Source organism: Terrapene carolina, unplaced genomic scaffold (assembly GCF_002925995.2).
Source record: "Terrapene carolina triunguis isolate 2854851 unplaced genomic scaffold, T_m_triunguis-2.0 Scaffold26, whole genome shotgun sequence".
NCBI lineage: Eukaryota > Metazoa > Chordata > Testudines > Emydidae > Terrapene > Terrapene triunguis.
The window spans coordinates 3,255,907-3,270,262 of NW_020664377.1; the positions used below are offsets into that span (position 1 = coordinate 3,255,907).

A 14,356-nucleotide genomic window follows, 5' to 3' on the forward strand; every position below is an offset into this window, starting at 1 on the left:
TAGGGCGATCTTATTTGGTCCCCCATGGTACGAGACGTTTCCCCGCCATGACACAATCAAGTATTCTGGGATCATCGCACGGCAGAGCATGGCAGCATATGGCCCTGGTTTTTGCATGCTTTCCCTAAGCATGCGTTCCTTCTCGCTGTCTGAGATCCTCATGAGGGTGATGTCGCTCATGATGCTCTGCTTTGAATTAGGGAGGGGAATGTTAGTATTGGGACTGCTTTACAGCCACGCGGTGGAGGGAGAGGGGCAGCATACAGGGATCTTTCCCTGGGACAGCCGCGAGGGGGTGGGACAGGGGCAGAGTTCATGCTAGCCTGATTGCTGCCAGCAGAGACTGGCATTGCTTTCAATGTGAAAGGAGGCCAGTGCTACTATTACAGTTTTAAGCAGCCACAAGTCTACGGCTTACCATGTTTGCCTGCTACAGAAGTTCAGGTGTCCTGCCCCGCTTCTCAGATTGGCAGTGCAAGACCCCAGGCACTGAAGCCGAGGGCCGAAAATTCGACCTTGTCCTGAGTGCGCATGTGAGAGGTGCAGTGCATGGTCTTGTTCACAGAGAAAGACTATGTTCTTTGTTCACAACAAAATTTATCTGTCTCAGAAATTCACTCCCTTTTTCCCATTCCCACAGACACATCTGCGACTGTCTCCCAACCCAGCCTGGCATCACACTCCCAGAGGCTAGCGCAGATTAGGCGGAGGAAGAAGAAGACGTGTGAGGACATGTTCTCAGAACTAATGGGCTGCTCCCGAACCCAGGCAGCCCAGCAGACACAGTGGAGGGAGAACTTGTCCCAAATGCACCGAGCAATCATGGAACGGGAGGAGAGGTGGCGTCAAGAGGACCAGCAGGCGACTCAAACGCTGCTTGGACTAATGAGGGAGCAAACGGACACGCTCCGGCGCCTTGTGGATGTTCTGCAAGACCGGAGGCAGGAGGACAGAGCCCCGCTGCAGTCTATCTCTAACCGCCCTCCCCCGCCACCAAGTCCCACACCCCCCTCACCCAAAGTCCAAAGAAGGAGGGGCGGCAAGGGCCGTTAAAACTTTCAGTCAACCCCTGCAGACTGCTCAAAATTTGAAAAGTCCTTTCCTACCCACCTCACACAAGTTTCCCCCCCCCCCATTTCATGTGTGGTTCATAATAAAATATTAGTTTCTGTTAATTACTGTTTCCATGATTTTCTTTTGGAGGAGAGTCTGTCTGAAGGTGGGGAAGGGGCTTGGTAATTGGACAGGACAGTCACCTTTAGCAGGGTACAGAGGCGGAGGCAGGTCCAGCATCAGGACACATACACAGTGCAGTGACTAGTTACCCTGGTCAGTCTGGGAGGTGGTTTTCATGTTCTGTGGGGGGGGGGTTGCTCTGTGACTTTGTGGCGGGGGAGGGCAGTTACTGATCTTATGCAGCGGTCCTTATCCTGGATCACAGAGCCACGCAGCAGGGGATCTGTAACCCTCCTCCCCCTGCCAGAAAGTCACCTAGCCGACACATACACGCAGTCCCGCCCAGGAGTGCTGGCAGGCTCCGTTGAAACAACCAGTCCACCACTGCGGAGCCTGTCATTCCTGGAGTTTAGAAGCATCATTTGCATCAGAACACTAAACCCGCCCCCCGCCACAGTCTGCGTCCCCGGTTTAAAACATTCCCGCGAAAACAGTAATAAAGACAACGGTGTTCATTAACAAAACAGAACTGATTTTATTTTTTGGGAAGGGGGTGAAGGGGGTATGTAGCTGGAGAGGATAGTCAACATAAACTGGGTAAAGAAACGGGGGCAGGTTGAGCTTCTGTGTCCACAAACTTAACAGTCACTGGTTACCCTGCTCAGTCAGGAACCTAGCTTTCAAAGCCTCCCGGATGCACAGGCGCGTCCCGCTGGGATCTTCTAATCGCCCGGCTGTCTGGCTGGGCGTAATCTGAAGCCAGGGTATTTGCCTCAACCTCCCACCCCGCCATAAAGGTCTCCCCCTTGCTCTCACAGAGATTGTGGAGCACACAGCAAGCTGCAATAACAATGGGGATATTGGTTTCGCTGAGATCACAGCGAGTCAGTAAGCTTCTCCATCTCCCCTTGAGACGGCCAAAAGCACACTCCACCACCATTCTGCACTTGCTCAGACGGTAGTTGAACAGTTCTTTTTCTGTGTCCAGGGCGCCAGTATAGGGCTTCATGAGCCAGGGCATTAGCGGGTAGGCTGGGTCCCCGAGGATCACTGTAGGCATCTCCACATCCCCAAGAGTTATTTTGTGGTCCGGGAAGTAAATACCTTCCTGCAGCCGTCTAAACAGACCAGAGTTCCTGAACACGCGAGCGTCATGAACCTTGCCCGGCCATCCGACGTTGATGTTGGTAAAACGTCCCCTATGGTCCACCAGTGCTTGCAGCACCATTGAAAAGTAGCCCTTTCTGTTAATGTACTGGCTGGCCTGGTGGTCCGGTCCCAGGATAGGGATGTGAGTTCCATCTATAGCCCCACCGCAGTTTGGGAATCCCATCGCGGCGAAGCCATCTATGATGGCCTGCGCGTTTCCCAGGGTCACTACCTTTGAGAGCAGTACCTCAACGATTGCGTTGGCTACTTGCATCACAACAACCCCCACGGTAGATTTGCCCACACCAAAGTGGTTCGCGACTGACCGGTAGCTGTCCGGCGTTGCAAGCTTCCAGAGGGCTATGGCCACTCGCTTCTGGACAGTCAGGGCTGCTCGCATCCGGGTGTCATTGCGCTTCAGGGCAGGGGACAGCAACTCACAAAGTTCCAGGAAAGTCCCCTTCCGCATGCAAAAGTTTCGCAGCCACTGGGATTCATCCCAGACCTGCAGCACTATGCGGTCCCACCAGTCCGTGCTTGTTTCCTGGGCCCAGAATCACCGTTCCACAATATCCACATGACCCATTGCCACCGTGATGTCCTGGGCGCTGGGGCTCGTGGTTTCTGACAGTTCTGTGCTACTCTCCGACTTCAGGCCCTCACGGCGGTGCCATAGCCTCCTCGCCTGATTTTTCTGCATCTGCCTCAGGGAAAGGTGTATGATAAGCTGCGAGGCGTTGAGAACGGCCACAACTGCAGCGATGGTCGCAGCGGGATCCATGCTCGCAGTGCTGTGGCGTCCGCGCTGTCACTGATCAGAAAAGTGCGCGAACTGATTTCCCGCCGGCGCTTTCAGGGAGGGAGGGAAGTCGGTAGTGACGGACGGATGACGACAGTTACCCAAAAGCACCCTCTACACATTTTTTTACCCAGAAGGCATTGGCGGCTCGACCCAGAATTCCAATGGGCAGCGGGGACTGCGGGAACTGTGGGATTGCTGCCCACAGTGCACCGCTTCCAATGTCGACGCTTGCCCCGTTAGTGTGGACTCACAAAGTCGAATTACTGTCCTTAGTGTGGACACACATGTTCGACTTTGTAATATCGATTCCACATATTCGATTTAAGTGAAATCGAACTACCCTCGTAGTGTAGACATACCCTTTATCTTTGTTTTCTCAACTTGTAAATGTACTTTTTGCTAGGGTGTTTACCTCTGTTTGCTGTAACTTTGAACCTAAGGCTAGAGGGGGTTCCTCTGGGCTCTTTGAATCTGATTACCCTGTAAAGTTATTTTCCATCCTGATTTTACAGAGATGAAGTTTACCTTTGCTTTTAATAAAATTCTTCTTTTAAGAACCTGATTGATTTTTCATTGGTTTAAGATCCAAGGGTTTGGATCTGTGTACACCAGGACTAATTGGTGAGGGGATTACCAAGCCTTCCCAGGGAAAGGGGTATAGGGGCTTGGGGGGGGGATATTTCTCAAGCCTACCCAGGAAAAGGGGTGTAAGGGCTTGGGGGGGATATTTTGGGGGAAGAGGAACTCCAAGTGGTCCTTTCCCTGTTTCTTGTTAAAGCACTTGGTGGTGGCAGAGTATTAAAATTTAACCTAAGCTAGTAGAAATAAGCTTCATGCCAGTCCCCACATCTGTACCCTAAAGTTCAGAGTGGGGAAGGAACCCTTGACAGAGCCACACTTGGCTCTTGTACAGTTAAAGTGCGGCTCGCAGAACACCTCCCCTTAGCAAATTGGGGGGTAGAGCGGAAGCTTGGGGCTTCTGCCAGATACAACTGGTACCTGCTATGGGGGGGGGCAAAATGTAAAGGTTTGCTGCCCCCCCCAACAACTTCCATCACACCCCCTAGGCATGTCCCCCTTACCCTCAGCAGCCTCTCCCTCCAACTCCCAGGTGTTAGCAATGCATGGAGAGGCAGTGGCAAGCTGCAGGGAGGTGCTGCTGCATTAGCTCCCTAGGGAGAGGCAGCAGCAAAAGCAGGGGCTCTCCCTGCAGCTCCCAGCTGTTTGCCACTGCCCCTCCCCATGGCCGCAGCTCCCAGCTTGCCGGCTCCAGTAGCTGCACTGCGGGGAGGGGGCTCGGGGGCACCAGGTAACCAAGCAAACCCTGGCAAAAATCTGGGGCGAGGGCACGTGAGCCCTGAGCCCTGGCAGGTGCTTCCCGGCTCTGGAACTTCTGAAGATTGTCACATGTGGTGGGGAGGGTCAGTAAGTTTGGCCACCCCGTCTAGTCCTTAAGCTGTGCAGTGTCTGGGGATCACCCGAGGATCTGCTCAGTTCACCGGCACTGCTGCTCGGAGGGCATTGGCCTGGCTCTCCCGGGCGCGCGCTCCCCTGGCACATGCAGCAAGGAACTTTTCATCCCCAGGAGACCTGAGCCGCGCCCCGCAAGCAGAGAAACCCGCAGGAAGGAAGAGGAAGCGAGACTGGTCACCGAGGTGGCGCTTCAGAGGGCGGGGGAGGCTCGCCCCGCTTTCCCCAGGACCTGATTGACACGCAGAGCTGCGCGCTCCTTCCCCGCACCCCTCCGGCTGGCTCCCCCTCCAGCGGGCGGAACTCCGCGGCGCCCGGCTCCCCAGAGCCGTGATTGGCGGGGCGGCGGGCGGAGCCGGGAGCGCCGCTGTCAGACTCCGGCGGGCAGCGAGGGAGACGCGAGCAGCAGCTGCTCCGGGAGCCCCAGCCGCGCAGAGCCCGGGAGCGGGAGCCGAGGCAGCGCCATGAGCCAGAAATTTGACGTGATCGTTGTTGGGGGCGGCATCTCAGGTCAGTGCAGCCCCTGGCGTGTCATGGCTGGGGGCTCGCTGCCTTTGTAACTCATCGTGTACAGACTCTATGCATCCGAGGCTGGGGCTGGTATTTACACCCCCCGCCCGCCGCCTCTGTGTTCCAGGCCCTGGGAGGGCGGGGCGGGGCGGGTAACGGGGTGTGTACCTGATGGGTGCCCTTGTCTAGCACCCGAGAAAGTGCAAGCCCGACGCAGACTCATAGGCCCCTTGACCCTGATTCAGACCTGGCCCAGCGGAGGAGCAGAGGTGCAGCTGCACTGTGGGTGGTCTTGAGTTTTGTGTGCAAACTGGAATGTGATGTCCCCCAAGGCAGTGGGTGAAAGCCTTGCCCCATTGCAGTCCGGTGGGTCGGGTAGCAAGGAAACTGTAACTGCCTCTATCATGCAGCAACTTGCACGCTGTCTCACTTTAGCTATTACGGTTGCAATGTCCGGAGTTATGTTTTCCTGACCGAACTGTATTGATACTGATCTATAGCATAGGTGTCTGTTCTTGCAATAATCAGCCCAGGTTAGGTTTCTCTTTACTTAACTGATCTTATAAGGAGCGTAGGGTAAAGCACCCTTGGGACCTATTTTGAATACGTATCTCAGATAATAGATTGTCTGAGCAGGATGCTTTCTACGTTTTCTCTCCACTTCTCATTTTGGGCTCATATTTCCTTCTTTACAGTCTCAACCATTTCCTTCTCACCAGCAATAATCCTGTTGTCCCCTATCATAGGAAGCGGAACTGTCTCTATTGGCACTATCACGCTGCTGTTTGGAAGATTGCCACAGTGCGTGTGGAAATCTTTGGTACTGGTTTGAGGAAAGAGGTCATTTTCAGTGCAGCACCTCAGTGACCCAATGATCAAATGTCCCAACAGGCTGACCAGAGCCATCGGTTGATTTTAAGTGGAGAATCTTTTTCATAGAACTGTAAAGTTACAGAAGTGCCAATATTAGTAAACAATGTAGCACCCTAGTTAGGTACAATGTAATGAAATGGAGTGTAAACCCCACTGTACAATGAAACTGAATGGGGCCAGGAGAGAAAAGTTTTGGCTTGGTTTTCTTGTTTTTGAAACAGACTAGAATCGTAGGCATGGGGAGAGTTTCTTTCACATCTGAGAAGTTAGAAGAGAAGTAGAAGATGCCCTTATTGTCATTTCTTAATGCATATCTCACTCTTGCACTTTGTTACTCCTGTTTTGTCAGTAAGAAAACGGTGTATGTGTGAACTAGATGGCTCTTGTTTAATGTTATTGTTTTCACATGTGTAGGCCAAGGTTTAGGATGGGGTTCAATTCAATCTGTCATTCAACCATGACACAAACACTATTTTTAAATGGTTGTGGCACAGATGTAGTTTATATTTTCTTGATTAACATTGATATTTCCAAATTACAGTCTGACAGTTAAGACAGGGGTTTTTTCTTTGAGAAAAGATGTCCTTGCTAGAAGCCTGGGTCCCTCAGAAATTCTGGGCTTTGCACATTTCACCTGCTACAATATTCTGAACACATATTTTTATACGATAAAGCAAATTCTTGCTCCATGTACCTGTGCATGACTCCCATTTACTTTAGTGAGAGCTGCACAGGAATACCAGAGATCATAATTAAACACTGTTTTAGAATGTTTGGGTTTGCTTTGTATAAATCGTTTAAGCCTGACTAATATGCCGAATAAAGTACCTTGAGTTTTCAGATATTATCTGCTATGAAAATATTTGAGAATTCTGGAAATTATGTGAAGGAGTGACAGCAGTATTAGTACAAATACAGTAACAATTTCAACCAGAATTGAGAAACGTTCATGAAAATTAAATTTTTGTTTGTAGTAAAATAATCCTGCTTCCTTCAAGTACCCCAGATATGGTGTATTACTACACAGACACAGGAATATTCAGTTGTTATTATATGAAATTACATAGAGTGTCCTCCAATAGGAAAAAGTGTTTGTGTATTTCTTAAACAAAAATACTAAAGATTGCAAAAAAACAAGGGCTGACCTGCCTGATTGTTGTTCTGGTAACATGGGCCATTCAAGTATCATTCTCAAGGTTTAGCTCATCTCCAGAATCCTTTGATGGAACTAAAAACGTTATTATGTACAGTTGGAGGTATGACATTCTTTATAAAGTTGATATAGTTCTAAGCACTAGTTCCCTATAGGAAATGGGTCTCAACTTGTACATGGTTGTTCTGATTTCTCCATTTATAAAGATGTTTTGAAATATGTGGTGAACGTTTTTAATTATTCCTTGTCATTTTAACTACAACAAGCAACCTTAAATTGCTTCAAGATGCTTATTCATAGGATTAAAGCCTAACAGAACCAATCAGGAAACATCAAGATGTTAATAGTCTCTGAAAACATATCAGTGAAACGAAAAAATTGTGAATAAACATAAGACTATGACACTCTGTGGGTACAAGAACACTTTCATTGACCATGAAAACTGTTCTTCAGGCAGTGCCAATTTCATAAGAATTGGTGTTATTTTCTCAGTGACTTTCTTATTACTTTCATTTTGAACCGACATCAAAATAAGAAAGTGGTGTTAGAAGAGCTAATAATGTACATCCCATTCATTGAAACTGTACATTAATTGCAAGACCATTCACAGCTGTGCTCCAACTTTATCAGCTCTTGAGGTTTTTTGCATGACCACCCTCTCTTCACCCCCTGTGCTCCATTATTGGTTCTATACCCTGTGTTATGCAGGAGGTCAGACTAGATGATCATAATGATCCATTGTGTCCTTAGAGCCTCTGAGTGACTTCAGTGGGGTCAGGATTTCAATGGCAAAACTCCCACTGACTTCAATAGGGTTAGGATTTCACTATGAATCTGATGCAAGCCTTGACTGCCTGTTTGTCTGCTTCTTCCACACGGTCTTTGTACCTTCTTCCATGTTTCTGTTATGCATAGAACACCCTCCTCAAACTGATCCAGAAGGCCACTGCTCTCTCTTCCTTCACATATCTCCCAAATACTCACTTCTTCGTGATGCCTACAAGAAAGGACAGATTAAGTGGCAGTGGAGTACACTTGAGGTGTTCTCTAATCATTACACATGTATGAAATGTATATAATGTACAGTATATGCGTGTTTCCCATCTTCTTAAATGGCAAGTTTCTTGGCATGGACTGTCTTTTTAAATGTTTGTTTAGCAACTAGCAGAACGGGGCTCTGATTCTAACTGGGGCTTCTGAGTGCTACTGCAATTCAAATGGTACTGTAGTAATTATTATAAATTTCAAGTTACAATTTTAAATGAGCAGAAATGTGAAAGATAAGATTTTTCTCTTCTGACAGAGGAAACTGTGTGCATCAAACCTGGCTCCTATACATGGTGCATTGGGTTTTCCAATATATTGCACTGATTGAAGCTCTGCCTTAGTTATGGATGTTGACTTTCTAGTCTGTCTTTGATGGGAAGATGAGGAGGGCTTAGGTTTCATTCTGTCCTTTGTTAATTCTCCGAAGAAGCTGAAGGTTTGTTTTCTCTCTTTGTGGGATGATTCTGTGTGAGTGTCATGAAAACAGTCAAATTACCAGGATATTAATTAAAACAAAGTTTATCAGAAAAGTGAGAGAAGATCGGGTATAAAATGATATGTAGCCTTAATTGGGTAATAGCTATTCTAGATATGGCTCAATCGTGCAATTAAACACTGGAGAAAACAGAAAAAGAAGATGCCCAGATCTCTTGACTTTGGACATTAGCCCAGCTTGTCAGGCCTCTTCGACTGTCATAGTCTGTCTCTGTCAATCATCACGTATCCCAGTATCTCAGAAACCCAATCCCTGAGTTCTTCCCTACATGTGTGTCACATTCCAGGTTGCAATCCAGACTAGCAAGGTGCCCTCCAACCTTGGGTGTCTCACAATGCTTTGCTGCTGTAGCTCCCAACCTGGGCCCCTCACAGACCACAGGCAGGTCACACCCTGAGTGTCTGTGTACAGCTGCAGCCTGCCAGCAACACTCCAGTCAACACTCTGGCTTCCACCAGCCTTGGTTACCTCTTGCAAGGTGACTCCAACACTCTCCCAGTCCCGGATTTTCCCAAAAGTGCCTCCTGGACAGTTCAGATACTAGAGGTCCGTTGCCCCTGTAAGGGATCAATATACAAAAGTTTGCTACTTTAATTGGAGTTACCAAACAATTCAGTTTAAACACCAGGCTGGATTCGTTATGATTAAAGAACAAAACAAGCTTATTTAACTACACGCTTCAGTCAAAATTTCAGCTTATGTCATACCTTTACATATAGTGTTGCTGTGTACATTTCACCATGATATTAGCAATCAGCAAGTTATTGGTTTTCAAATGATACCTCACAAGGCATATTTTGTACAAAGATTATTATAGTGGTGAGTAGGGTGTGAATATACAGGTGCATTTGGTCACAAAGTGACAGTCTTTATATTCTTGAGAGTCTTTTGAAGTAAAGGTAATACTGTGCTTGTTTGTATGCCAAGCAGGTAAGCATCTCTGATAGACTCATTGCCGCCACCATACATAAGATTATTGTGGCCCTCTTGTTGTGGAATAATACTATTTTCAATAAATTTTGAACATAGAGTAACTATCTGATGTCCTGGACAAACAGACTTAACCCTACCTCCTATTATTTCAAAAGGGTCTTTGAACTTGTGAAGGTGCCCTCTAATCATTCACAGCCTTTGCTAGCCTACCTACATCAGACTAAAGATAGTTTGCATAGTTATGGTCCTTTTCTCTAGGAGTCTATGCTTTCCCTTGCTTAAGGGTTAGACCATAAGTTAGTTTCTCTCTTGATCATTACTTTAAAAGTATCATACTTCAGTAATTTCATATTTCTCCAGAAATTCAAATATATTTAATTTAATTTAATTTAATTTAATTAATGGAGATATCCCATCTCCTAGAACTGGAAGGGACCTTGAAAGGTCATCGAGTCCAGCCCCCTGCTTTCACTAGCAGGACCAAGTACTGATTTTGCCCCAGATCCCTAGGTGGCCCCCTCAAGGATTGAACTCACAACCCTGGGTTTAGCAGGCCAATGCTCAAACCACTGAGCTATCCCTCCCCCATATCTAACATATGAATCCCAGTCTATCACAAGAACATATGCAGAATTATGAAAAGGCTGATTTTCATGCTGCACAGAGGACATGGATCAGAGATGGACAAATACAGACAAGTTGTAGAAGGAATATGAAAAATCAGAGAGATGAACCCACATGCAAGGATATTTTAGGTTAATATTCAACACAATGTGCTACAGAAAAGAAGAAACTTAACTGCGCTTCCACTCCAATATATATGATCACCAGACTTTCCAATGGAACCACATATTCAAGAACTTTGATCTCTGCGTGAAATATTGAATAGTTGGGAATTGTATGTGTATCCCTGCATGCTATCATGGCAGCACAACTAATGCTGTATATGTGTCTGTCTGTTTTAACAGATCTTTGTATGCAGACCTGCCTGTGGGTGGGAATTTTATGTCAATGCTAATGTCAAATGCACAGTTACTGGTTGAAATTCTTCTCTTGGTTACACCTGCGCAAATGTGGATTAACTTCACTGACTTCTTTGGAGTTACTTCTGGATTTACACAGAATTTAGCCCATAATATTTAACTCATATTACCAGATGCATGCAACTTCTGTGGGTTTTTTTTCATCTAACATGTGCTTTGCTGTAGCTATTCAATTCAGCTCATGCTCCTAGATCATTCTTTACTAAACATAATATAAGGATCTATAGTTATTGGTGAAAATTTTCAAATTTAGGTACCTAAAGTTAGGCACTTAAATCTGTGTTTAGATACCCAAATAAGTGACCATAGTTCAGAGGTGATAATCACCCTAAATTAGTTCTGATGGTGTTCAGTTAGCAATATGATTATCATTATGGGAAAAATAAAAACAGTGCAGAAACTGCAGAATCAAATGGCTATATCCAACATATTGCACATGTTCAGTATGGGCAGAAGCGCTAATAATATTTGATTCCATTTTTCATATCTTATTCAGAACTGCTGTAGTCACAAATTACGCAAAGCCCAGTAATAATATTTAATTAGTGTAAATTGGTTATAGCATTTTGTGACATGTGGCATGCTTCTCAGTTAAGAAAAATACACTCCTTGGTGAAAATGTCATTGATATGGTTTTCCCTACAAGAGACAAAGAAATGTCCCAAATGTTCTTCATACTGCAGTTTTCATGCAATTGCGTTCTCTAACATGTGGTGTTCTAAAACAGTGGTTCTCAACTAGGGGGAGTGCATATCCATGGGGTATGCAAGGTCTTCCACGTGGTACTCAACTCATCTAGATCAGTGTTTCACAACTTGGGGGTTGTAGCCTCCAGGGTGGTCATGGGATGGGTTTGGGGGGGTCGCAAGTGCAGGGCCAGCATTTTGGGGTGGAAACAGGACAATTGCTTGGGGCCATAAACAGGTGGCCTCAAGAAGCTAAGTTAAATGCTTCAGCCCCACCACCTGGGGCTCGGGCTTCAGACAAGTGAAAAACAAGTTCAAGTAGCATACTGAAATGTAAGTACAATATTTATATTCCAATCAATTTATTTTATAATGATATGGTAAAAATAAGAAAGTAAGCAATTTTTCAGTAATAGTGTGCTGTGACACTTGTATTTTTTATGTCTGATTTTGTAAGCAAGTAGTTTTTAAGTGAGGTGAAACTTGGGGGTACTCAAGACAACTCAGCCTCCTGAAAGGTTGAGAACCACTGTTCTAAAATAATTACATAAAAGGGAGAATACATCTGACCTGCATTCGTAACTTGAAATGTCTTGGATTACTTATTAAATGAAGATTATTGCACCCATTAGATCTGTCATATGATTGATGAAAGTTATGCATATGGGTGAGTTGGATTTATTAGTTAATGGACTCAAAGTCCCTAACAGAATTTCACAAACCTATGTTATGTCCCTGAGTTCTGGATTTTGGACTGTACCTTTGTATTAGTTGAAAGTTATTTAAATTTCCACATAGGAATATATATTCCTGTTAACTATCTGAGGAATCCTCTGTGTATTATTTATCCCAGCCAGTACATTAAGTATCCAGTGCTTATGAAATATTCCCCAAATACCATAGAATAATCCATACAGTCAAAGGCTGGGTGTTTGGATTCTGACTTACGTGATTTTTTTGCAACTAAGATCTCAATCATTAATGTTGCAATAGAAGTTTTTTGGATAAATACTCATCTGAAGGGTATCATTTAATATGCAGGATTGACTCTGTGTGTTCAGTAAGACATTTAGCAAGTGTCTGTAGAAAATCCACAAAATACCCTGGAAAATCCCACAAGCCACATTGTGTAGATCCAATATCTTTTTTGGCTGATAACACTTTTATTTTAACTCTGTGTCGCCATACTAAGTTTCATATTAGTTTATTCATTTCTGTTTGTTTTTGTGCTGAGGGGAACATACTGTATTTAGTGTAGGGTGATTTGGACTTTAAATGTCAGTGGATGACCAGGTGAGAAAGAAGGCATTGTAGGAATAGAATTCTCCTTTTCCTTTGTCCATTGAGATTTTTCTAATGATGCCCATAGGGAAACTGTCTTTGCCCAACTCAAAGTAGGGTCTTCCTCTATTTAAATGGATCAGACAGTAGTTCTATTGAAACTTATTGGAGTAGAGTGCCTCCAGTTAAAGTGCATCCTGAAATGGAGATCACTTATTCTGCATTGTTCTGAAAAGTATGCCTTGAACCAATTAGAGAGTGGGGTTTTTTAATTGAGAGAAATGAGTTGATCAAGAAAACTAACACTGGCAAACATAGAAACCAGTGATCTTAAAATTACAAAACAACTGAATGAACCCTCGTCCTTAATATTAAGACTGTCACTGCATCTAAGGAAGAACAAGTAAAGTTTTAGACAAATAGAAAGCTAGTGGCATTCTGGGTGAAGGGAGATTGAAAAGAGGAAATGAATTTAGCCTAGTTATGGTAGTTAGCATTATTTTCTTTTGCTACTAAATTTCTTTGCTGTCTTGTGAAAAAGGTTAGTGATTGAAATGAATGGATTTATTCATTTCATTCTTGTTTCAGTTATTTTTCTCCAGTGACCTCAAATGGATCCTTTTACAGTCTGAAAAGAAAAATGGGCCTGATTCTCCTCTCATTTGCAATCCTTTATACCCTATGTAACCTCACTGGGGTGAAGTAGCTCTCAAATTACACCAGTGTAACTGAGAAGAGCATCAGGCCCAACACATTTAAACTAAGTGGCAGATTTAGAGTTAGTGGGGCCCTGTGCTCAGCTTCACTTTTGGGGCCCCTCCTTGGGACGCAGCCAAGAAAAAGAACATTCTCTCTTACCCGCCCCCCACCCCCCTGTTTTTCATTCTTTTTTTCTTCATCCTCCTTCTATAAGTAATAGGAAGTAAATGAAAATTAAGTGAGGTACCTTGATTGTTTTTGTAGTCTAAGTGAGTGTAGCCATACAGAGAGCATGAACAGGTGGGAGTTGTCTTACCAACTCTGAGAGGCCAATTAAGTAAGAGAAAAAAACTTTTGAAGTGATAATCAAGGTAGCCAAGTACAGACACTTGAGACAAGTGTGAGAATACTTACAAGGGGAGATAGATTCAATGTTTGTAATGGCTCAGCCATTCCCAATCCCTGTTTAGCCCTGAGTTGTAGTCTAACTTATTTTTCGACAGACCACTTGAAAATCACTGAGGATCTTGGCAGGCCACTTAATGATCTTTCCAAATATTGTTTGTACCGTTAGCTAACTATTGTAAAGTGCTTTGGATAAGAGCGCTTTAGTAAAAAAAAAAAAAGTAAAAAAACATTGGGGTGCGGGGTCTGGCCAAGACTCAGGGTGCAGGAGGGGGATCAAGGCTGTGGGTGCATGGTCTGGGAGGAAGTTAGGGTGCAGGAGCAGGCTGGGGATTGTGGAGGGGTGCAGGAGTCAGGGCATGGTTGGGGGGGCTGGGTATGTGTGGGGGGTGCAGGAGGCAGGAAGGGCAGGGGGATGGGTGTGTGTGAGGAGGTGCAAGAGTCATGGCTGGGAGTGTGTGAGGGGGTGCAGGAGTCAGGGAAGGCAGGGGGCTAGGGGTGTGTGAGAGGGGTGCAGGAGTCAGGGCTGGGGGTACAGGGTCTGGGAAGGAGTTTGGGTGCAGGAGGGGGTTGGGGTGCAGGGTCTGGCCAGGAGTTAGGGTGTGGGAGGGGGTTCAAGGCTGGGGCAGGGGG

General features: G+C 45.6%; 1 protein-coding gene across 1 annotated transcript in view; it reads left to right on the plus strand.

Moving 5' to 3' along the window:
- The first annotated feature begins 4,990 nt into the window (after positions 1–4,990).
- Positions 4,991–14,356, plus strand: part of LOC113406350 (amine oxidase [flavin-containing] A-like) — a 52,446-nt gene continuing 43,080 nt past the window's right edge. Inside the window, exon 1 of the mRNA XM_026650725.2 lies at positions 4,991–5,107. Coding sequence (XP_026506510.1) covers positions 5,062–5,107 — 46 coding nt within the window. The 5' untranslated portion in view covers positions 4,991–5,061. The remainder of the gene's footprint in view (positions 5,108–14,356) is intronic.